The 26,246-nt window shown below is 39.9% G+C and overlaps 1 protein-coding gene across 1 annotated transcript in view; it reads left to right on the top strand.

The window, feature by feature from the left end:
- SETD1A (SET domain containing 1A, histone lysine methyltransferase) overlaps positions 1 to 9,138 on the top strand; it is a 66,228-nt gene extending 57,090 nt beyond the window's left edge. The window contains exons 17-18 of the mRNA XM_070944520.1: positions 7,891 to 8,028; positions 8,559 to 9,138. Coding sequence (XP_070800621.1) covers positions 7,891 to 8,028; positions 8,559 to 8,732 — 312 coding nt within the window. The 3' untranslated portion in view covers positions 8,733 to 9,138. The remainder of the gene's footprint in view (positions 1 to 7,890; positions 8,029 to 8,558) is intronic.
- The last annotated feature ends 17,108 nt before the right edge of the window (positions 9,139 to 26,246 follow it).

Below are 26,246 nucleotides of genomic sequence, written 5' to 3'. Positions count from 1 at the left end.
TCACGCATGGTCCTGTTTTGTTCCGAGAAAAGGATGGAGGGCTAAGATTATGTGTGCACTTCAGGGGCTTAAATGCTGTGTGTGTTGAACATCTATACCCCCTTCCTTTAATGAAAGACCTTCTGGCCACATTATCAACCGGAAGGATATTCACTAAATTGGATTTACGGGAAGCTTATTATAGGGTGCGTATAAAGCCAGGCGATGAGTGGAAAACCACGTTCAACTGCCCCTTAGGCAGCTATAAGTTCCGGGTAATGCCGTTTGGCCTACAGGGTGCTCCGGCCGTTTTCATGCAAGTAATAAATGAGGTATTGCATGAACATCTATATCGAGGTGTGCTGGTTTATCTGGACGATATTCTAATCTACACCAAAACAATGGAAGAACATACAGAACTGGTGCGACAGGTGTTAAGGAAACTATTGCAAGCAAAACTCTTTGTTAAATTGTCCAAATGCGAGTTTCACTGTACGAAGTTGGACTATTTGGGATACCGCATTTCAGGGGATGGTGTGGAAATGGATCCGAAGAAGGTAAGCACGGTGCTGGAGTGGCAGGCTCCTACAACACGTAAACAGTTACAAAGCTTCCTTGGCTTCGCACATTTTTATAGACAGTTCATTCCAACTTTTGCCCAGATAGCCCTCCCTTTGACGGACTTGCTTCGCACAAAAGGTTCAGGTGTGAAGGCGAGGCCAGGACAAGTGCTACTGTGGACACCAGACTGTCAACGAGCATTCGAACAGTTGAAGGGCCTGTTTTCACAAGCACCAATACTGTGGCACCCCGTTCATCGTACAGGCCGATGCGAGCGATGTCGCTGTCGGTGCTGTGTTGTTGCAAAAGAACGCAGGGGGGGATTTACAACCGTGCGCATATACGTCTCGCAAGCTGACTGTCACAGAATGGCGTTGGGCCATTTGGGAAAAGGAAGCATTTGCGGTGCGGTGGGCACTACTTACCTGGCGGCACCTATTAGAGGGATGTGGCACTAAATTCGAAGTATGGACAGACCACAAGAACTTGGAAGCACTTCAGAATCCCAGACGGCTATCGCCTAAACAGATTCGTTGGGCACAATATTTTCAAAGATTCAATTTGGACTTAAAATATGTTCCAGGAGGGAAGAATTTTCTAGCAGATGCCCTATCACGACTACCACAATTTAATAGCAAGAGGGAGGAGGTAGTACAGGCTATGATACCCGGGACGCAACAGGTGGCTCGAACCTCACACACTGAGTTCTCTTCATGGGAGAGCGACTTACGGCGGGCATTAGGCGAGGATGCCTGGTATAAAGAACATGTAACTGAAGTAACCTACCGGGACGGACTTGCATGGATAGGAACTAAATTGTATGTCCCGGAATCCTTACGCCATTCCGTGCTACGTAGGTGTCATGATACCAAGTTAGCGGGCCATTTTGGCTTTCTAAAAACATTACACCTGGTAAGACGCCAGTTCTGGTGGCCACGCATGAGAAAGGAGATAGAGCAATATGTGACAAGCTGTAAGGTCTGTGCAATGGCTAAACCCCGACCGGGGAAACCCCTCGGCCTTTTGCAATCCGTGGCAGAACCAAACAGGCCTTGGGAGGAGATTGCCATGGATTTCATTGTGGACCTCCCAGAGAGTAATGGTAACACTGTGATATGGACTGTAATTGATCTTTTCTCCAAGCAAGCCCATTTCATCCCATGTCATGGGTTGCCGTCCGCTCGGAAGTTGTCAAAATTGTTCATATGGCATGTCTACCGGTTACATGGTGTGCCTCGACGTATTATATCAGATAGAGGCGTTCAGTTTACTTCAAAGTTCTGGCGCAGTTTCGTGAAACTAATAGGGTCATCACAGGGTTTAAGTTCAGGCTTCCATCCTAGTACCAATGGAGCAGCAGAGAGGACAAACGCTATGATAGAGAGGTACCTACGTTGTTACGTATCATATTAGCAATCAGATTGGTCAGAACTCCTCCCTTTTGCAGAAATAGCATACAATAATGCTGTCCATGGGAGTACGGGAGTTACACCTTTCCAGGTAGTCTCAGGTAAAGAATTTACCGCAATCCCTGAATTGGAGTCTCAAAACCAGGAGAATGTGGGCCCCGATGTGTGGGCTACACGTATTGGGAAAATATGGCCCCAAATAAAAGAGTCATTAGACAAAACAACCAAAACATATAAGGTCCAAGCAGACAAGAAAAGAGCGGATCACAAACCATTCGTGCTAGGAGATCGGGTTTATTTGTCTACCAAATACCTGAAGTTGCGAGTGCCTAGTCATAAGTTGGGCCCCAAATAACTCGGTCCCTTCTCTATTGTGAAAGTAATTAATCCAGTCACAGTGGAACTAAAATTACCACCGTTACTAGGCAAGGTCCACCCTGTGTTCCATAGTAGCCTGCTAAAACCGGTAGATTCTGTCAGAGAACACCTAAATAAACCAGGGCCGATAGACGGGGATCACTATGAGATAGAGGAGGTGTTAGACTCCAAAATCAGTAGGGGAAAACTAAGATATTTAGTCAAATGGAAAGGCTACCCATTTGAGGAAGCTTCCTGGGTTAAACCTAAAAGCCGACCGATTACTTAAACGGTTCCATAAAAAATACCCATGGAAGCCCGGGCCTTGGGGTGTATGTATAAAACCATAGGGTGGTGTTAACATGTCTGTTTATGTTTTCCAGGAAAATCCCTGGTAGGGGGAGCCGCCTGTCGAGATCCCATCGACACTACAAGATTAGTGGCGACCATGGATCCTGACGTTCTATACGATGTGATACCTGAATCAGCGGCAAGGGGGGTGGTTTGGGAGATGGAATATGCTGTCCGCACTGGTGATGGGGGTGTTAGCATAAGGATAGGCGGACGGTCACGCCGCGGCCGGGTGGAGGATTCCTATGCCACCCTTCCGTTCCTTACGCTTCAAACAGCCAGGTCGCGCATGGGCAGAAGCCAGGATGACCCGGAAGGGTGGGCGATCAGCGGTAATTGAAGGTGCGGTTATTTAAACTCAGCCGCTCCCAACGCCGACTTTGTGTATCCCAGCATCAAGTGTCAGGCTTGCTGCTGCCGCTGCTGGGTCTTGTTTGAAGTAAAAGCCGTTTCGTTATCCAAGACCTGTGTGTGGCGTTTTTCTTACTCACCGGACCAGACACGCAGTTGAAGCCGTGACATGCAGATTTTTCTATTTCTCCAAATCTGCTTTAATTTGTTGCATCAGTTTATAGTAATTATCTTCCTTACACATCTTACTGTCATCTTGCTGTCATCACATCTTGCTGTCAGATAAATCCCTAAGTATTTTACTTTCTTAGTAATCTGAATATCTATTCTCTTCATTAACTCTTTTTTCTGCATGTCTGTAAGGTTTTTAACTAATATCTTAGTTTTCTCTTTATTTATTTTCAATCCTGCCACTTCGCCATATTCCTCTATTTTTTTTATTAATTTAGGCCCTGATCCTTGTGGAACTTCCAGAATGAAGACTAAATCGTCTACAAATGCCTGTAGTTTATATTTTTCCTTTTTTATTTCCATACCTTTTATCTCTGTGTCTTGTCTAATATTTCTGTTTAATACTTCCAATGTCAATATGAATAATAGAGGAGACAGGGCATCCTTGTCTTGTACCTTTTTTAATGTTAACCTTCTCTGTCATATCTCCATTTACCATCACCTTTGCTGTTTGTTTATAATATATCGCCTTAATCATGTTAATAAATCTCTCCCCAAAATCCATATCTTTTAATTGTGCTAGTATAAACTGCCAGTTCACATTGTCAAATGCTTTCTGTGTGTCTAGAAAAATCAACGCCATTTGTTTCCCTGTATGTGCTTCATAGTACTCCAGTGTATTTAAAATTATTCTCGTGGTCTTTAATTTGTCTCTTAGGTAAAATCCATTTTGATCTGAATGTATAAATTGATTTAAGAACCTTTTTCGTCTTTGCAATTATTGAGGCATATATTTTATAGTCAGCATTCAGTAAGGATATTGGTCTGTAATTTTTTATCTGTTGTAAGTCTGAATCTTCCTTCGGTATGAGAGTAATATATGCTTCCGTCCATGAACTTGGTACTTTTGCTTCTAGCAGTACTTCATTGAATACTTCCAACATTGGTATACTTGAAAGTATTTTGTAAGTCTTTATAGAGTTCTGCTGGTAGACCATCTGGGCCTGGTGTTTTGCCATTCTTTTGTTTCTTAATTGCTTCTGTTAATTCCATCGTTGTTATACGTGTTATCTAACATAGCTTTCACTGTGTCAGGTATTTTAGGTAATTCCGCTTTTTCTAAATATTGTTTTATTTTATCTTCTGAAACTGTCTCTTGATCATATATTTTTTCATAGTAGTTTTGGATCACTTTCTTTTTATTGTCATTTTGTTGATGAAGGATTCCTTCCTCGTCCATTAATTGGTGTATCAGTTTTTTTTCTTTCTCCTTTTTCAATTTGTATGCCAGCCATCTTCCCGGTTTATTTGCATTTTCAAAGAAATTTTGTTTAGCACTTTTAATTTTTTGTGCTAATTCTTCTTTATTAAGTTCAACTTATGTTTTATTAATTCCATTTGGTTTTTTAGATTCTTTTTTGTGATTCTTTTTGTAGTTCTATCTCTAGCTTCTTATATTCTTCTTCTAATATCTTTTGGTTTTGTTTCTTCTTATTTTTCTTTCCCATATAAGTTATAGCTAAACCTCTAATGTATGCCTTAGCTGTGTCCCATACATTTTGTAATGAGGTGTCTTCTTTTCTATTCTCTTTAAAGAAAAAGTCTAATTCTTTTTCCATGAATTGAATAAATTCCTTATTTGTTAATATCGATTGGTTCAACATCCATCTTAATTTTCTTTTTTGTCCTTTCCATTTAACGTTTATTGGATTGTGGTCTGCCCAATTACTTGTTTCTATGTTTATTTCTTGTACATTAGATTTTAATTCAGCTGACATCCATATCATATCTATTCTTGACCAAGACATATGCCTATTTGAATAGAATGAATATTGATTTTCCTTAGGATGTATCTCTCACTTAGGGTGTATCTCTCAAAACATTTATTGTTTCTTTTATGTAAAGATTTATTTTTATTTATTTATTTATTTTATGTGATTTGTATGCCGCCCTATCTCCGTAGACTCAGGGCGGCTCACAACAATAAAAACAAACCCAATGAAACATAAAATACATACAAAATACATAAATGTATAAATATGAATTTAAAACATATATTAAAACCCATTAAACCCATTAAAATAATCAAAACCCCTCAACATAAGAAGAGAGCTACTCCTCTCTTCTTATGTTGTGATAGAAGTGTATATAGTTTTCCAATTTTGGAATGTTCCAACAGTTTATTGTGTTGTTTTTTAATATAAACCTCTTGCAAGCAAATTATATCCAACTTTAATTTTTCTAGTTTACTAAAAGTCCTTTTCCTTTTTATAGCCGAATTCAATCCATTTATGTTTATTGACAGTAATTTTATTTCTTCTTCCATGGTTTTACTTATAGATGGGTTTTGTTCTGGTCACTCTTATCTCTCTGATCTTTTGCCTTTGCTCCTTCTCTCTTTGCTATTTCCTCTAACTCTCTTTCATCTTCTTTTTGTTGCGTTTCTCTCTGTATACTGCATGAGTCAAAAAGAGGGCTGTGAAAATATTTACAGACCCCTCGCATCCTGGACATAAACTGTTTCAACTCCTACCCTCAAAACAATGCTATAGAGCACTGCACATCAGAACAACTAGACACAAGAACAGTTTTTTCCCGAACGCCATCACTCTGCTAAACAAATAATTCCCTCAACACTGTCAAACTATTTACTAAGTCTGCACTACTATTAATCTTGTCATCGTTCCTATCACCCATCTCCTCCCACTTATGGCTGTATGACTGTAACCTTGTTGCTGGTATCCTTACGATTTATATTGACTGTTTCCTAATATGATTTGCTTGCTTATTTGTTCCCTATGACTATCATTAAGTGTTGTACCTTATGAGTCTTGACGAATGTATCTTTTCTTTTATGTTCATTTGAGAGCATATGCACTAAGACAAATTCCTTGTGTGTCCAATCACACTTGGCCAATAAAGAATTCTATTCTATTCTATTCTATTCTATTCTATTCTATTCTATTCTATTCTATTCTATTCTATTCTATTCTATTCTATTCTATTCTATTCTATTCTATTCTATTCTATTCTCCTATGGCTTCCTCTTGTTGTCTATCCTCTTTTTCCTCTCTTACTCATTTCCTCTTGTTGTCCAAAATAGTGCTCATAAAATTGTTCTGCTTTTTCTATGGACTCCAGTCTATGTCTTTGCTCCATCCAGGTCATCAATATTCCCTCCTGTATCAGCCATCTAAAATTTACTCCATTCCAGTGGTGAAATCTAAAATTTGTTACTACTGGTTCTGTGGGCGTGGCTTGGCGGTGGGGGTAATGTGACTGGGTGGGCGTGGCCAATTTTTTTTTTTTACTTTTAAAACCATTTTTTCTATAACCTCTTCGGCAAAGAGGTTGTAAAAAAAAATGCTTTCAAAAGGCTCTGACGATCCCAGCTGAGTTGCCTGATCGGCAGAGGCTTTTTTTCTTTTAAATGCCTCTGCCGATCAGGCAACTCAGCTTGGATCGTCAGAGGCATTTAAAAGAAAAAAAGCCTCAGCAGATCAGGCAACTCAGCTGGGATCGTCAGAGCCTTTTGAAAGCATTTTTTCTACAACCTGAAGAGGTTGTAGAAAAAATGCTTTTAAAAGTAAAAAAAAAAGCCTCTGATGATTGTGCGGCTCAGCTGGACATGGGGGGGGCAGGGATTTTTGCTACCAGTTCTCCGAACCACCCGCCTCCAACACTACCGGATCAGGCGATCCGGTCTGAACCGGGAGCATTTCACCATTATTAATGAGCTGTCTTGTCAGAAATTGATATTTCTTTCTTATTTCTCTTACTCTTCTGGGGATCTGTTTTAAAACTACTATTTCTTTCCCTTTGTATTTGAAAGGGTCATCTCTCGCTCTTTGTAGTATCTCTGCTTTTATTGTTTTTTTAGTAAATCTCACATGTACCTCTCTGGGGTGTCTATTTCTTGTCACATATCTAGTGTAGACTCTAAATATTTCATCCATCTCAGCAAGGACCTTTTCTTTGGTCACCTGTAAAGCATTTGCCAGCAGCTCTGCCATTATCTCCGCCAAGTTTTCTCCCTTTTCTTCCTCAATATTCTGGAATTGCAAGTAGTAATCAGCCTTATCCATCTCAAGTGATATTATTGTTCTCTCATGACTTTTATCTGCCAGGGTAAGTCTGTAATCAACCTCTTCCATTCTTTTCTCTGTTTCTTCAGCTTTCTCTTCTACTTTCTGAATGCGTTTTTAGCCATTATTTGTTGAAAATTCTCTATTTTATCCTCTACTTTTCCTATTCTTTCCTTAATGTCTTCATGCATGGCCTGAATCATAGCTTTCATCTCTAATTGCATCGTGTTCATTTTCTCTTGCTGCAACATAGCATCCAATGACCTTTGGCCTGCTGGGCTAGATGCTGCTGCTGCTGCGGATGGTGCAGATGTAGTTTTCTTCATTTTGAGATGTTTTAATAAATTTAAACCAATTATTAAAGATAATAACTACAATACCCCAACAGCCCCAGTGTTGACGGCCCACTTCACTATCTTCTTCCAATTTCCCTTTTTACAAAGCTATTCAGGAGTCAAAACATTCAATATTACTGTATCCCTTTTTCCGTCTTCCTTCTTTTTTTCAATCTCCAAATAATGTCACTGTTGTGTTTTTTTAATTGAAGTCCCAGAGGAGCGTAATTATAATCCACAAAAATTTTCACTTCTATTCTGAGTCTCTGCTATGCTCATTCCTTTTCAAAGATGGTGGCAGATATGCGTGAGAAGCGGTACGTCCAGGAAGGTATCGGGAGCAGCTATCTTTTCCGTGTGGACCATGACACAATCATCGATGCTACCAAATGTGGCAATCTTGCTCGTTTCATCAATCATTGCTGCACGGTAAGTTATGTGGGGATGGTTCCTTGTGATTCTTGCTGCTGTCCGTTCTGTGACAAGTTTAGCCTTTTACAGAGAACATCTTGGATGGGCATGTGGCTGCATGCACACATGCAAGAGAGAGAAAGAGAGCAAGAAGATTCCTTCAACAGACTTAGCATTTAATATATTGGCACTCCTTAGAATAGGGCAGCCTGCTCCGCGCTCTGCCTAATAGCATTTAGTCTTACCAGGATCAGGACTCTAGGTGTCTATCGGAACCATCAAGAAATGTCTTGGAACAGTGGCATAAGGGAAAAGGGAAAGAGCCTGATCAGCAGAATGCTGATCAATCAGGAATGTACATTTCCCTTGCCACTTCCCTCGTTCCCAGCATCTTTTTGTTTCAGTCCCAAATGGCCTTTGGGTTCCCTTTCCTTTCTAATACAATGGTGACCGCAGAATGGAATTTGAAAGGTGCTTGCATTGGCAAGAAGTGACCTGCTGCTTTCTTTAAGAGCCTCTTCACTTAGATCTGTCTTTCCTTTCTTTAGCCCAACTGCTATGCCAAAGTCATCACGATAGAGTCCCAGAAGAAGATTGTTATCTACTCCAAGCAGTCCATCGGCATCAATGAGGAGATTACATATGACTACAAGTTCCCAATTGAAGAGAACAAGATTCCCTGCTTATGTGGCACAGAGAACTGTCGGGGGACCCTGAATTGAAACAGAAGCCTGGCATTCCTATTTATTTTTTTTGCTCACTCCATTTTTCACCAGTAGTTTAGCATCTCTTCCCACAGAGCTGCCATGGGAAAGTTCTCAGTCGCCTTAAAACCCATCTGGAATCTTTTAGAAGTTTTCCATTTGCCTCTCCTCAGGTTCCTAATCAGTGAGAAATTTCCTTTTCTTCCAGTCAATCAGAAATGGTTCTCTCCTTCTCTTTTACACTGGTGTTTCTGTCATTTTTGATCCAACTCCAAAACAGGTAGCAGTTAAACACCTCTCCCTCCTTGGATTAAGAACAGCTTTAATCTTAATTGCCTACAAGTCAGTTCTGCTTTTAAATTTGGCAAAAAGTCTCCTGTTCACTGAAGGGTACACTAAACAAAATTGATTCCCTTCAGTTTAAGGATCTTCAGTGTGTTGATAATAAAATGTTAGCAATTGCAGGGTCCAAGAAAAACCCATGAAGGATTTTGAGACCATTCAGTGTTCAATGTTCTTGAAGGGCATAATGCTAAGAGTTGATGAATCCTTGAAATTTTATAGTTGAGTTCTTTAAATCATTGGATTCTTTTATAAAACATTCTAGGTTTATTGAGATGTATATGAGAACAGTTCTGGAAGCAAATCCTTTCCTAAATGGACTTGTTCTGATATTCAGAGTTTTCCCTGAACCCTTGCTAGATATAGCCAAGATTACCCAGGGATTATCACTTCCCAGTTTCATTTAGCTATATTTTTTACCATGTGCAAAGTTTTGAAACTTTTCTGGCTTCAGAGGATTTATTCCTAATTCCATCTGCCATTTATTCTTTCAACCACGCATTTAAGGTTACAATAGCAAAGATTCTGAAAAGTAATTGTATGGTGTCATTCAGATTGAACCTCCCTTTCCTTGTGTTGTGTCTGCCTTGCAATAGGTATTAAGAAGGAGGGGAAAAATCTAGAACCCACATAAGCAAGGGAGCTGTTTCTTTGCTACAGTTATGGCCTCAATCATCTGGCTCATAGCATAAACTAAGACCTTATCCCAACCCCCCTCGTTCCATATTTTTTTCTTAGGAGAAGAAAATTGTGTATGTATCTAGTCCAGATGGATTGGCTGTTTCTTGTAGAAACACATGTTTACTGGTATGTAAATATTTTATTTTTGTTGTCCACTTCATACTAAAAAGAGCTGTAAATAATGTTTCATTGTATTTCCTTCTCCTGCTTTTATCTATATTTGCATCGTCCCACCTTTCTTTTTTAATGCAACATGGGAATTTTTTTTTCTTTTCTTATCCTGGAGAAAATGGATGGGGTATTGGAGGTCAACAATGCATATTTCATTAACCACTTACATGGGAGTCAGTTAAAACAAAAGACTTTAGGCACATCAAGCTATTTGAGCAGGATTTATTGTTTCTAAATTGTCCTCTCGCCATTCTGGTTGTTTTTGTGTATATTTCTGAACTGCTGTACTGAGATGGCAATTCTGTTGAGGGCATTTTTTCTCTCTCAGTGGACTGCCTAGAGTTAAGGTATATTGAACGGCTTCCAACTTCCCCAACCTGAATGTCTGAACATACATTGCATAGAGAACAACACATGCTCTGCAAATTCTGCTTTAATAGTGGGGACATAAGTGGGAAAGAGGAGCTGTGCTTTTAGGATAGGTTTGGGGTGGGATGCCCAAATCCTTGTTGCTCTACCATGTCGAAAGTAAACATAAAATTACACACACTAAATGGGAATAAATTGTCAGCTCCCCACAGCCTTCCCTTTTCAACTGTTTTTTGCCCATCCCAGTAACCTGATAGCAAAGATGAACCTGTTTAGGTAGTGATGTACCCTGTTTCCCCCAAAATAAGACATCCCCTGATAATAAGCCCAATCGGGCTTTTGAGCGCATGGCAATAAGGCCAAGCACTTATTTCAGGGTTGAAAAAAATATAAGACAGGGTCTCATTTTCGGGGAAACACGGTAGGAGCTGCAGACCAGATTTTTAAGTGTGTCCCCTTTATCTCTTCTTTCTGAAAATGGCTCCTTCCTCATACTGTCATTATTTAGTGAATAAGTTGGGAACGTGGTTCTAATTAAAGTTTATTTCAACATTTGAAGGCTAATGAAGGAGATAGTTAAATGGTATCTTCTCACTGCACTATATGCTGGTCAGTATTTTATGCTGAAGGTGTCTTTTATATTGGTGGAAGTCTACTCCTGCTTGGTTTGGGCCCTTGGAGAAGAAACTTCTACATTTTGGGATCTTTTTAGATCTGTTTCTTTCGCAGAATGCATTAGTTAAATAGTTTACACCACCCCAAAAAGATTGTTTGGGGTCTTAATTTTCTTCTAATGGTCTTAACCAGCTAAAAAAGTGCAAGAAAACCCATTTTCTTGCTTTATAGGTTGCACCGAACTTAAAGAGACCAAAGGAAATTTTCAGGGGGGCTGGAGTTTGAATTTGCAGTGGAAACCTTGCACAGACTTGCCAAACTCAGCTGGATAACTTTTTGCTTCTCATGTCATGTGGTTTTGTTGTCTGTATTTTCCCCCTTGCAATGTTCCTATATGTCAGGGCTGTCAAACTTGTGTTGTCACGGCAGCGTCATGTGATGTATTGGGACTTTTCCCCCCTTTGCTAAACCAGATGTGAGTGTGGCCAGCACGTGACAGATCCGGCCCACGGGCCAGGAGTTTGACAGCCCTGCTATATATTGAAAATAAGGAAGTTGCAGCCACCCATTTTAGCAAGGAGAAGTGGAAAGGCTAAATCACCTGAGAAAAGAGCATGGATGAATGTGGAGAAGTAGTGTAAACATTCACACAAATATGTAGCTTCATAGTTGTCTTGGTCCTAAACCATCAATCTTTCTAGGCCCTGGTTTGCTGCTGAGGACTGACTCTGATATCACATTCTGTAATAGCGGAATTCATTGTTTTGTTTTAACTACATCCTTCCAGATATTTGTGTCTGGGTGATTCTGCAACTGCTTTCTGACTGGCCCTGAGAATTGACCCTAGAAACAATTCCAATCATTTCCCCTTTTACTATTTCTTACTTTCCAAATGTGATTTTCCTTTGCTCAGATGTTTGTGCACTTGTACTAGGGACAAATGTATAACCTACAGGACTAAATTGTGAATTAAAGCAGTTATAGTTGGAATCACCCATTCCATCTAGCCTGTCCCTCAAGTCTCCGTGTAAAGTGACAAAATTTTGGCTTTCTTCTGTGATGCTTTTCTTTGGGGTTTTGTTATAAATACCCAACCATGGGCCAGTCGGTTTTGAACATAATTGTGTAAAATGTCCCATGGAATTAGTTTTCAAATTCCTCCTGAATTGTGCAGTTATTAGATAAAGCCTTAATAGCTTTTGCTTGAAACTTTGGCAAGATAATATCAATTTAATGTTACTCTGTTAATTCCAAAAAAGCTGCCTCACACACATTCCTTTAGGGTTTAAAAAATTAAACCGCACAAGTTTCCTAAATTGAGATGTCTTTTAAAAGCTGACAAAATTGCACCAAATTGTTATTATACCTCAAACTTCTGCTTTTTATTGGATTTAAATATTTTCCTCTGAAACCTTTTCATCAATGAACCACAGAATATTGAATTCTATGTTTTGGGGGGAAATAAGTGACCCTTTTTAAAGAATATGCCTCCCCTTATTTTAGACTTGCAGGTAAAAACCTACCAGGGCTAGCCAGAGGATTATAGCTGGGAAAAATTATTTACTTTGCATCAGTAAGACTATGCTAAAGAATCTTGCTCAAGTGGGTTTTATTGTGATATTTCATCAGCTTTAGTTTATTTTTAAAAATTTTCAAATATGCCTGGTTGTGTCCTTGAGTCATGCAAAAATAATCCACACTGTTTCTCTGCATAGCCTGAGTGTTCCAGATGCTCAATTTATGTACTCATGGTGGCTAGTTTTCTAGATTGATCATGTACTTACAATAGCCATCATATTTTCAAGAAATGTCATCTTCCACTTGCCTCCCATTTAATTACATATGTATTTTACTTTTTAAATTAGTTGTGGGAAGCTTCATTACTCTCACCTGTTCATTGTGAAAAGTAGACATTTTGGTTCCGTGTGTGTTTCCCTTCTTGCCAAAATCTACATTGTCTCAACTGATCTACACAATCGCCTCTACCAGTGATAAATTTCCTGCATCCAGTTTAGCCACATACCTCCTACTAGGATGGATAAGATAGTTTTAAATTTGAAATAAAGCAATGAAACCCGTGTAAATTATTCTACATGCTTTAATAAATCCCTGAATTTGGCCTCTCCCTTTCTCTCTCTCCTCCCTTCCTCTCTTTCCTGACTCCTTGCCAACTTCTAAAGATTAATGTTTTGTTACTCATTTTTCTTTATATGTGGGATTTTTTTCCTGTGTACATATATGTAAAAAGAAAACAAGGGGGGGGAAATGATAATACAAAAAAAATTATACCAGAGAGGGTTAAGCTATTTAATCTTCTCTAGCAGCAAGGGCAGCTTGCCTGGGGTTTTGTGTTTTAACACAAAGGATGGAAATGTATGGACATGGATGGATAGATTTTCCTCTCCCCCACCTCCCTCTTTCCCTCTTCCCCCTCTTCCCTAGCTGCCCAGTGAATGGATGTTTTTTTAATTTGCATACCTATTCTGTCTATATAAATATTATATATATATATATAGATATATATAAATATATAAATATATTTTCGTTTGATCTTACTGGCTTCCTACTTGTAAATGTGTTAATAATTTGTGGATTCATTACTTGGTGCCAGATAGCACATTTTTATAAAAGTCATTAAACTTTTATTGTACAAAAATGTATGGCTTTTGTCCTTATTTCTGTGCTCTGGATCCCCTGGAAATACTTCAAATTTCATAAATAATGCTGAAAATTCCATTAGTGGGCTCCAAAATATACAAAGGCGGCGTGATGATGAACTATAGGTAGAAATAACTGGATTGAAGTCACTTCAACTGAGAGGTTAACTCTGATTTAACCCATTTTAGTCATAGGTCCTGCTAGGATATTGCAAGGGAAAAAAGGCCAAGCTTGAAATTAAATTCTCATGAAATGACAGAAGATTGTTACACTGGTTTCTCTTTAAAAAAAAATTATAGGAATCATCCATCCAGATTTGCCTTCTCTTTACTAGTGCATAATGTATCTGCACCAGCATTTGTTCTTTGCAAGTCATGATAATTAAGTCTGAAAATCAATCAGTTCTATGCTAATTAAATCACAACATTTGTGACTTCCAGGGTGGCGCCGTTCTCCCTGCCTGATTTTCTGCGTTTTGGAAGCCAGTAACGGCAAAGCAGGTCCTTGGAGGGGACAGCTATAGTGAGGGGAACATCCAGTGGTGATGGGGAGAGGAGTGATCCCCCGTTACGAAGGGTGAGAGCCCTGAAAACCGGCATAGAAGAGACCAGCTGTCAAGGCGAGGTCCAGAGACGTGGCGGCCCGACAAAGATATGAGAGGAAGCAGAAAGTGAGAAGCAGCAGAAGTATCAGCGGATAGGGAAAAGAAAAAATGTGGGACACCGAACTCTCTCTCTGGTGGATGGGATTTACAAAAACTACTGAATAGAAGTAAGTCTCCGAGGTGGAGGTGGCGGCGCCTTAGCGGTGTGAGCGGAGAAGGAAGAAGACGGAATTGTTGTGGATTGGTGAGGAGGGAAAGCGATTGTGAGTGGATTGAACAGTTGATACCTTGGAAACGGTTTCGAGAGACAAAAACCTGTGGTGAAACCCAGCAGGAAGAAAGAAAAGGCTACCTTTTGGGGACAGTGGTGATTGAAGTGGAGAAAAGTAAAAAAAAAGTGAAGAGAAAGACAGTGACAGTGACAGTGCAATTTGAAGGCAGCCACAATTCTGGAAGGAAGTTGCAGAGTGAACAGAGAGACTGAAGACAAAGAACTGCGGTAATTTAAATGACTTTGAAGGAGACCTCTTCTTAAAGAATTGTATATTGTGAATACCCTGGATATTTCAAACTTTTACTGTATATTCTAAATACTTAGATAAGCCCGAAAGAGACTTACTACTGAGAAATTTACATTGAATTATTAGCTCTAAACTTTAATAGTTTATAGAAACATATTGCTTTTTCTGATTTCAAACTTTTGATTGATTTATGTATATTTAAACAAATTAACTAGTCTTAAGTACCTACTGTTGATTAATAATTGTATACATAGAGATCCTTATATTTACTCATAGGTATAATAGTTATAAGAAATTTTAAGAAAATGGATGTTAACACTGTATTATTATTGTAAGGAAGGTTTAGAGTGAAAAAGGTGACAATTGATGGTATTGTGGAATAATTTTTTCAAAAATTTTAAAATGTCAAATACATCCACAGTAACAAAAGTGGCAAAAAAAAATGTCAATGACAGCTTCTCCAGCAGGGCAAAAGTTAATTACAGATATGGTGTGCAGTGAAAAACCAGGACCAACACCAACCCTGCAAAGTCTACAATCTTCACTAAATATGATTCAGGAGTTTATGATAAAAACGCAGGAATCAATAACAAACAATCATGAGGATATGAAGAGTGAATTAAGAGAAGTAAAAGAAGACATAAAGAAACTGGATAATAGAATGGGAAAAATTCAAGATTCAATAACTAAAAATGAACAGAAAATAAAAGCGATAGAAGAAAGAACGGATCAAACTGAAAAGAAGCTAGAAGAAACCGAAGAAAGATTGACAGTGGCAAGCAGAGACTTAGTAGAGGCAATTACTCATCTGGAATTAGAGAGATCTTCCTTCTACCTGAGGTTCCAAAATATCACAGAAACAAGAGATGAAGACCTACACAAATTGATGACAGACATTCTAGCTGACCCACTACAAATAGATAAAAATGAATTAAGGAGCAACATTGATGAAATATATAGGGTGCAAACGAATTACGCTAGGAGACACAGACTATCACGGGAGATACATATAAGGTTTGCAAAAAGAGCGGTCAGGGATGAAGTTTATAGAAGAACGAGGGATGACCAATTGACCTACAAAGGAAGAGAGGTCATAACTCTCAAACAGATACCAAAGAGAATAAGAGAGAAACAGATTACCAGTTCCTTACAACACAATTAATAAAAAATAAAATAATGTTTCGCTGGTTGATGCCAGAAGGATTGTTAATAACATGGCAGGATAAGAAAATAAGGATAGACACAATGGATAAGGCTCAGGAATTTTATGCACGATATATAGAGGAAGAATCAGACAGCAGAGAAGAACTGGAAACCCAAAGTCAAGAAGAACAACAGCTAGAAGAAAAGGGACTGGAACAAGATATGAGAGAGAGACGTGATACTGAGACCCAGGAAGAGAAGGAATGAGAACAAGAAAGCAAAGGAAAATGAGACAAAGGAGGAAAGTAAGGGCGACAAATAAGTAGTGGAATGGAGGAAGAAGTGACATTATTTTCGGTTAACATAAACTGATTAAACTCACCGATAAAGAGAAGACAAGTAATTGCTAAACTCCAAAAACAAAACACAGACATTATATGTTTACAGGAGGTCCATATGAAAAAAGGAGAAGGTAATCTTTTGGAAGCCCCTAAATTAGGTAAAATATTTTTGGCCCTAACAGAAGTAAGGAAAAGAGGAATCGCAGTCTATATAAAAGATGGGTTAAAACCCAAACAAATATACGCGGATAAAGGGGGAAGAACGTTATTGATTGAGGTACTAATAAAACAAAAAAGAACATTAATTGCAGTCATATATGCACCAAACACACAACAGAAAGAATATTACCACAAATTACATAAACAAATTGTAGAATTGGAAATAGATAATGTATGCATATTAGGAGATTTCAACGCGGTGGTTGATCCCAAATGTTGTAAATCAGAGGTCCAAGCTTTTGCTCTGTTCCAAAATGTCTCCAAGATGTCTCTCTCGACTTTGTAGAGAACTTTATTTTTATACAGTATTACACAAGCAGACAAAAGGTAGCACAGTAACAGTATTCTGATTGGATAGAAGTTATTCACCCCCCTCTCAAATTGCCATCTTCTCTAGGTAGTATATTAGATCATCCATATCCGAGCCAATAATGAGGTAATGAAGTAAACAGGAGAGATCCACAGAGCACAAGCTGGCAGTGTGCTGCTACAGCCTGGCGCTGAGACCTTTGACCTACTGACCTACATTCCACTCTGTTTTGTTTTATTTGTCAGGCCATCCTCTTACGAGGGGCCAGAAAAGGGGTTATTATCAGGAGAGGAATATCCCTGCAGTTGTTTATACAAGGCATAAACCTGACCCTGAGGCAACGTGAGAGGTGGTTTTGGGCGAAATGCAGAAATACATATGTTACAAAAAGAGGGAAGACACTGAACAAAACAACACCCACCAATTAAAATAGTACAAATGATGACTGAATAACGTAGGATGTTTCCCAATAAGCCTGTCGATAACCAAGACCAAAGGCTTTCCCACCAAGATCCTAAAGTATCAATTTTTACATCAGAGGCCAAATTATGTAAAATGTTAAGTTGATGCTGAATGTTTCTTGACTCATCTAAAATGTTAAAGCAACAAAGTTATATTTTCAGGAACTGATACAAATCAATTGCGTTAGGGGATGAATGCTATACAGCTTCCCCCCAACGAGCTATATTCTTCTAATCAAAGTTCGCTTTGAACAAATACTCAAATTAGTAAAGTTTTGAATTACTAGAGCAGGTGTACATACAGGGATTAAACATGTAGAAAGCAAATTTTCCATTTATACACTTCAGACAAACAAACGGCATCAGTTTTTGTGATGTTTGCAAGCTGCACCCATAGGTTTTGTTTCATCCGTTGTTCGAAAGAATGTTTAGGTGGGATGACAGCTGCTGATGCCAAAGTACAGTTATTAACAATCAAACACAAACAAATTATGACTAAGGAATTGGCAGTTAAAACCGCAAAAATGGCAGCGCACAAATTCTCGGGTGTTTGTTCCACTTGTTGCTGCTGCAGCACTGTCTACGCTTTGGTAGTCAAATTCTTCACATCTCCCCATGTCACTGGATGACTGGCACGACGGGATCGGGTTGGTTGCCACGCTGTCTGTAGAGTCACCTTTGCCATCTCTGGGATAGGGTTCAGGGGTTGGTGCCACAACATCCTTGGCTGGATGAACACAACACGCTGGTACCCACAAAGGTCTTGTAAATGTAAGTGTCAGACTTCGATGCTATCTCATAATAAATGAATTTCCAAACTGCCAATCTTTAAGGAAATCTTCTCTTTAATTGAGCACAGCAACCGGATCATGACTCGATGCGGACAAGACTGACCTTTTGCCCCCCAATCCCTCCCTTTCCGATCCCCAATTATCTGCTTCTCATTGGCTATCTTCCAAGTCACTCCACTGACTTCTTGTCTCGTCATTTCCCAGGAATGTCTCCCCCTCCTCATTTCCACGACAACCGGGCTTCAAAGGGATTTAGCAGGCAAAAGTTCAGGGCTTATCTCTCTCCTCTCTATGCCAGCGGTGAGACGCTGACAGTAAGCACAGCAGCCTAGCCCTGCCCCCAAGTAATCAAAGGGACCGGTCCTAACCATGTTTTGTCTGGTAATGCTCTATAATATACCAGAGGAGGAGGCAAACTTGTTTTTTGTTGAAAATGCCTCTGATAAGCGGTCGAATTAGAAATTGAAAAATTCAATTGATTCAAAGTAAATAAAACTTTTGTAACCTGTTGTGTTACCCATGACAAATTTGGGACCCGAGAGCCCTCCTTTTTTATTTGTTTGTGAAGGCAGTCCTTAAAGGACCTATTAGCATGTTCCACAATGGCTTGACCTGTGGAATTATAGGGAAGACCATGAGTAACAACAATATTCCAGGTTGTACAAAATTGCAAAAAAGCCTGGGAAGAATAGGCAGGCCCATTATCCGTTTTTAAAGAAGAAGGCTTGCCCAGAGCTGTAATGGCTGAAAAAAGATGAGAAATAACATGATTAGCTGTTTCCCCTCATTGAGGGGTAGCCCAAATTGCTCCAGAATAGGTATCAATAGATAAATGAATATATTTCCAAGGAGCTAAAGAAGGAACATGGGTAACATCCATTTGCCATAATTGATTAGAGGTGAGACCATGGGGATTAACTCCCGTGTCTCCTGAAGTGGATGCCCCAGAGCATTGGGGACAGGATGAAACAATTTGCTTAGCTTGCTCTAGTGGAATGTGGCAAGCTTGTGCCAGCCCTCTGGCATTTTGATGGAAAAAAGAATGGCTAAAAAATGGATCTGTAAACAAAGTAGGTAAAACATGAACAGCAGCATCAGCATGACTGTTGCCTTCAGAAAGAGGCCCAGGAAGGGATGAATGACTGCGTATGTGAGAAACAAAATACAAATGCTTCCGGTCTTGTAGAAGTTGCTGTAAAGTGAGAAATAAAGCCATAACATTGGAATCAATCCTGGGTGTGATATAAGCACCTGGAAGATTAAAAATAAGTTGACACACATACTGAGAGTCAGAGATCAGATTAAAAGGTTGTTGAGAAAAAGTGTGGAAAGCTAAGATAGCTGCAGACAATTCTGAGCGCTGAAGTGAAGACTGTACTGTAGTATAAGATATTTTCCAGATGTCGTCATGAGAATCCTTGTAAGCAATAGCTCCTCTCGTTCGTCCTCCATCAGAAAAAACTGTAAGAGCTTGCGGTAGTGGAGAAGAAGAAAGTAATGAGCGAATAGGAAAGGAGGAAGTCATTAAGCAAGCAAACCTAGGATCTTTAGGCAGATGATATGAAATACAACCTACATAGTCAGTTAGAGCACACTGAAGAGATAAATTATTCTGAAAATAAAAGTGAAAGTCAGATTTTGAGATAGAAAGAACAATATTTATTAAGTCAGTTCCATTTCTTCTACAGGCTCAAGTACACCCCAAGGTTATAAGTTCAGCAGTAGCTTGGATAAAGGGCAAAACATTTTTAGATGGTAATGAGACAAATAAAGCCATTCAATACAATATACTTTTTGCTGTTCTAAAACTCCCAATATTCCTGTGGGTAGTTTACTAGTAGGAAATATTAACAGAGATAACTGACAATCTCTATGAGGGATTCAATCCATAAACTGAATACTCAAGTTGTTATTCATTTTTTCAACTGTAGCAAATACTACAGATGGAACTATAATTAAATCTCCTGGCTTTTTTCCTTTAGTCAATAACTCAAATAATGGACTAAGTAAATGCGTAGGTAAAGAAAAATATGGGCGGACCCAATTAATAGTACCCAGCAATTGTTGCAAATTTACCAAGGAAATAACTTTGGGTAACTTTAAACAAGGAAAAGCCAGAGCAGAAAAAGACTGCAACAGTTTATGTCCTAAGGAGTGTGCAGCTGTATTTTTTCTGGGGCAATTTACAATCCATTTACACATAAATCATTTTGTATTTCAAAAAGCCAATTAGGTTGTATTTTTTGCACTCCAATTAAAATGTCATCCATATGATGATATACCAGGGTTTTGATCCCTGATGAAAGAGAGGGCGAGATGTTACAGACATGCCCTCCCTTGGATTTTTACACTCTCTTTTAAAATAACCAGGTTTTCCACAATCGTAACACTTTCCTTGAGGTTTGCTGCCTGGTGATAAAGCAGTTGCTAACAAATTAGTTTTATAAGAAGATGTTCTTATATCCTGACCAGTGGTGGGTTCCTCCCGGTTCGGTCCGGTTCGGCCGAGCCGGTAGCGGTGATGATATGACGTCACCGAACCGGTTCTCCCCCCCGCCCTCCCACGTTATTCTTTCCTTTTATTTGGTCCCACCCCCAATCTATTGCTGCCTCCTGAGTCCCAGCTGATGACTAGAGGGAAAAAAAATGTTTAAACTCTTGCCGCGGGGCTTCAAAGGGCCGTCCTACAGCTGATCAGTGTTAAAAGCAAACAAATGAGTTGGGTCGTAAGTGCGAGGACTGGTCGTAAGTGTGAGGACCTTCTAGAAATGACTCTGACCAGCTAGCCACGCCCACCTAGTCATATGACCTCCAAGCCACACCCACAAAATAAGCCACGCCCACAGAACCGGTAGTAAAAAAAATTAGAACCCACCCCTAATCCTGACACACTTTAATCATATCTGCCAAATCAGGATCTTTTCCCAGCCCAACAATTGCTCTTCGACACTCAGAAGTGGCATTGTCTTTTGCCAGCCTCCTGATGTTAGAGAAGGCCTGTTGACGCTTGCCAGAAACAGGCACTTTTCCAAAGGCTTGATAAGCACATTCAGAAGAAACTTGCAAAGTTGCAGCTGGTAGACAAACAGAAAGCATATCAGCAATTTCTTCTATATTCTCCCCCCCCCCTTTGTCTAACTGTTTCTTTAAATTCTGCTTAATGGGGGTGTAACTAGCTCCTTCAGAAGGAGCTGATGGTTCAATTAAAGATGGTTTTGGGGTGACAATTTTAATTTTATCATAATCAGGTGGAGGGCTTGTAGTTAATTGTTGCCCTTCCAAAGCATCAGAGCCATATTTTTCTATTGCCTGACAACATTGATACCATTGATGTAATATTTTCACAGGTGCCCGAGGTTCAAGATGTAATGTATGTCCTATCCTTGTCCAGTCCCGTAAACGAAGTGACCCCTTTTCAGGGTACCAGGGACAATGTTTCCCTATCTCAACTACCAGTTCCTTTATATCAGTCTCACACGGCCTGATGCCAGACTTGTGCAAAAGGAATCTTAGTTCCTGCACATGCTTTTGTTGATATTGAGATAGATTGCAGCCCATCACTTACCACTAGGGATCCCGAAGGATGAAAGGCGCGCCAGGGGTTTATTCCAGACGATGATAAGGATGTTAAGGATGCTGCTCCCCACGGAGGATGTCCCTGCTTTCGGGCGCCAGATGTTGTAAATCAGAGGTCCAGGCTTTTGCTCTGTTCCAAAATGTCTCCAAGATGTCTCTCTCGACTTTGTAGAGAACTTTATTTTTATACAGTATTACACAAGCAGACAAAAGATAGCACAGTAACAGTATTCTGATTGGATAGAAGTTATTCACCCCCCTCTCAAATTGCCATCTTCTCTAGGTAGTATATTAGATCATCCATATCCGAGCCAATAATGAGGTAATGAAGTAAGCAGGACAGACCCACAGAGCACAAGCCGGCAGTGTGCTGCTACAGCCTGGCACTGAGACCTTTGACCTACTGACCTACACTCAAAAAAGACTACAAATCAGGAAGTAAAAAAAATTATGAAAGGAGAACATTACCAAAGACGTTCTTTGAAATGACCTGAGAATTAAATCTGAAAGATATTTGGAGAGAAATTAACCCACAAAAAAATCAATATACATATTTTTCCAACCCACATAACTCATGGTCCCGGATAGACATGGTCTGGATGGATTCAGAAACAGGAAAAACCGTGGAGGAAATAGAGATAAAACCGAATACCTGGGCAGATCATAACCCGATAATAGTCAAATGGAAGGGGGAGGAAAAAAGAAAAAAGAGATGGACCATGAATCAAAGGATAACAAAAGAAAAAAATTACGTTCAACACATAGAAAAAGAATTTGGATTATTCCTACAGGAAAATTGAAATGAACAAACAACTATACAAAACCTGTGGGACACAACTAAAGTTTACGTCCAGGGTCTTACAATAGCATATACTATACGAACAAATAAAAATAAAAGAAAACAATATATAGAATTGCAAGAGAAATTGGGAAAATTAGAAGATAAAATGCAGAAAGAACCCCACAACCAGGAAATTAGAGACAAAAAAGAGATAATTAAACATAGACTTAATCTAATTACACAAGAAGAAATAGTGCAAAAAATTAGAGCAACCAAACAAAACTACTTTGAAAATGCTAATAAACCAGGAAGATGGTTGGCTTATAAATTAAAAAAAGAAAAAGAAAAGAAATTAATACAACAACTAGAAGATGAAAAAGGGATAGCATACGATCAGAAGGAAGAAAAGGAAAATATAGCAGTAAGATATTATCAAAACCTCTATAGTCGGGAGAACATAGAGGAAGATGACATTAAAAGATATTTACAGCAGAGAAACCTCCCAACCCTACCAGAAAACATAAAAGAAACATTAGACAGAAAAATAACAATGTTAGAACTAAAAACGGCAATCCAAAAACAAAAAAGCAATAAAACACCGGGCCCAGATGGAATCCCAGCAGAATTTTACAAAGAATTACAAAGACCACTGGAGAATTTAATATTACAAACATATAACGAAGTACTAGAGCGAGCAATGATACCAAAATCTTGGATGGAGGCACTGATAACCTTAATTCCCAAAGACAATGTGGAAAAGAAAAAAATCCAAAATTATAGGCCAATCTCGCTGCTGAATGCTGATTATAAGATATTCATGATAATAATGGCAGAAAGGATGAAACACATAGTAAACGAAATCATACAACCAGACCAAAATGGATTCCTACCCACCAGACACATAAAGAATAATATAAGAACGATAATGAATACACTAGAATATTATGAAATACATCCGGAGAAACAGGCAGCTTTGATATTCCTTGACGCACAAAAAACATTTGATAATTTAAATTGGGATTTTTTAATTAACCAACTAGGAGTTACGAATTTTGGCGAGAACAATTAAAGCAATATACTCAAACCAGAAAGCAAAAATACTATTAAATGGAGAAATAACAGAAGGCTTCAGCATAACAAAAGGAGTTAGATAGGGATGCCCCCTATCTCCTCTGTTATTTATTTTTTTCAATAGAAACACTGTTGCAACAAATTAGACAGAATCAGGAAATCAAAGGATTAAAAATTAGAGGACAAGAATATAAAGTACAGGCCTTCACTGATGACTTGGCATTTATTATAGAAGAACCCTTAGAGACGGGATTAATACTATTACAGGATATAAACTAATTTGGCAAAGTGGCAGGGCTCAAAATAAATAAAGAGAAAACTAAAATAATAACCAAAAATTTAACCAAAAGACAAAATGAAGAACTAGAGGAGAAAATGGGAATTTTAAGAGCAAAAAAAATTAAATACCTGGGAATATGGCTGTCAGCAAAATGTAGTACGATAAAAGAGGATAATTATAATACACTGATAAAACAAATACAAAAAGATTTGGAAAATTGGAACAAATTACAGATATCACTAATTGACAGAATTTCAACAATTAAAATGAACGTATTACCCAAATTGCTATACCTTTTTCAAACGATACCGGTAAGATTAGAAAATAATTTTTTCGAACAAATAAAATAATATCTAAATTTATATGGGCAGGTAAAAAAACCTCGCATTAAATTTAAGCTGTTACAAGATAGTAGGAACCACGGGGGTTTTGGTCTCCCGGACTGGAAGCTCTACTACCAGGCAGCTGTGCTGACATGGTTAAGAGATTGGATTCAACTTAAAAACAAAAGAATATTAGCATTAGAAGGGCACAATCTCCAACTAGGTTGGCACGGGTTTCTATGGGAAGGTAAAAATAAAACACATTCATATTTTCAGAGGCATATAATAAGGAATTCTCTATACAATGTCTGGGTAAAGATTAAAAAACACCACTATATGAAAATCCCAAATTGTCTATCCACAATGGAGGCAATGACACACCCAAACACAATAGACCTCAGTAAAATGGTAAGATACTCAAATTTTAGACGAGAAAGGAGAATTAAAATCAGTGCAAACACTGAAAACACAAGGAATAAATATAGAATGGTGGCCCTACCTACAAATCAAAACAAGACTAAAAAAAAAATCAAGAACAATTCAGCATATATAAGGGCCTGGTGGCTCAGCAGACTGATAGCATTGTGATTAACACCAGCTGTCTGCAATTACTGTAATTTATTTATTTATTTATTTATTTAAATTTCTATACCGCCCTTCTCCAGAATAGGACTCAGGGCGGTGAACAGCCAGAGTAAAAAACAATACATACAAAATTTAAAAACAATTTAAAATAATTAAATATTATTGGCCGTAAATTAAAAAACCCAATTTAAAATCAATTTAAAATTAACTCAGGCCAGCCCCGCTAGTTGAAATAAATGGGTTTTCAGGGCCCGACGAAAAATCCGGAGGTCTGTTATTGTACGTATCTCTGGGGGGAGGTTGTTCCAGAGGGTGGGCGCCGCCACAGAGAAGGCTCTCCCCCTGGGGGTCGTCAGCCGACATTGTCTGGCGGACGGCACCCTGAGGAGGCCCACTCTGTGCGAGCGTACTGGCCGGTGGGAGGCTATTGGTGGCAGAAGGCGGTCTCGTAAGTACCCCGGCCCTAAGCCATGGAGCGCTTTAAAGGTGGTCACCAACACCTTGAAGCGCACCCGGAAGACCACCGGGAGCCAGTGCAGCTCGCGCAGGAGAGGTGTTACGTGGGAGCGCCTCGTCGCCCCCATAATCCCCCGCGCGGCCGCGTTCTGGACCAGCTGGAGCCTCCGGGTGCACCCCAGGGGGAGCCCCATGTAGAGAGCATTGCAGTAGTCCAGGCGGGAAGTGACGAGTGCCTGAGTGACTGTGCGTAGGGAGTCCCGATCTAGAAAGGGGCGCAACTGGCGTATCAGGCGAACCTGATAAAAAGCTCCCCTGGCCACGGCCGTCAAATGATCTTCTAACGACAGCCGTGCATCCAGGAGGACGCCCAAGTTACGAGCCCTCTCCGTGGGGGCGAGTGATTCGCCCCCAATAGCCAGCGATGGCGTCAGCTGGCTATATCGGGACGCCGGAAGCCACAGCCACTCGGTCTTGGAGGGGTTGAGTCGGAGCCTGTTTCTCCCCATCCAGGCCCGCACGGCCTCCAGGCACTGGGACATCACTTCAAGGGCATCGTTGGGGTGGCCTGGGGTGGAGATGTACAGCTGGGTGTCATCAGCGTACTGATGGAACTCCACCCCGAAGCCACGGATGATCTCACCCAGCGGCTTTACATAAATGTTGAACAGAAGGGGCGAGAGGACCGACCCTTGTGGCACCCCACAAACAAGGTGCCTCGGGGTCGACCGCTGCCCCCCTGTCAACACAGATTGCGACCGGTCAGAGAGGTAGGAGGAGAACCACCGCAGAACGGTGCCCCCCACCCCCAACCCCGCCAACCGGTGCAACATGATACCATGGTCGATGGTATCAAAAGACGCTGAGAGGTCTAACAGGACCAGGATAGAGGAGCAACCCCTATCCCGAGCCCTCCAGAGATCATCCACCAACGCGACCAATGCCGTTTCCGTGCTGTGCCCAGGCCGGAAGCCGGACTGGAGCGGGTCTAGATAGACAGCTTCATCCAGGTACCGGGGAAGCTGTTGCGCCACCACACTCTCAACAACCTTCGCAACAAAGCGAAGGTTGGAGACTGGACGATAGTTAGCCAAAACAGCCGGATCCAGAGAGGGCTTCTTGAGGAGGGGCCTCACAACCGCTTCTTTCAAAGCGGCCGGCAGGACCCCCTCACTCAAAGAAGCGTTAACAATCTTCTGGAGCCAGCCTCGTGTCACCTCCCGGGAAGCCAGTA

The sequence above is a fragment of the Pituophis catenifer genome, unplaced genomic scaffold (genome assembly GCF_029215685.1).
Source record: "Pituophis catenifer annectens isolate HBS135680 unplaced genomic scaffold, rPitCat1.0.hap2 SCAF_5, whole genome shotgun sequence".
Lineage (NCBI taxonomy): Eukaryota > Metazoa > Chordata > Lepidosauria > Squamata > Colubridae > Pituophis > Pituophis catenifer.
Note: the sequence above shows the minus strand (reverse complement) of the source record. Positions and strands in the feature narration are given on the sequence as shown.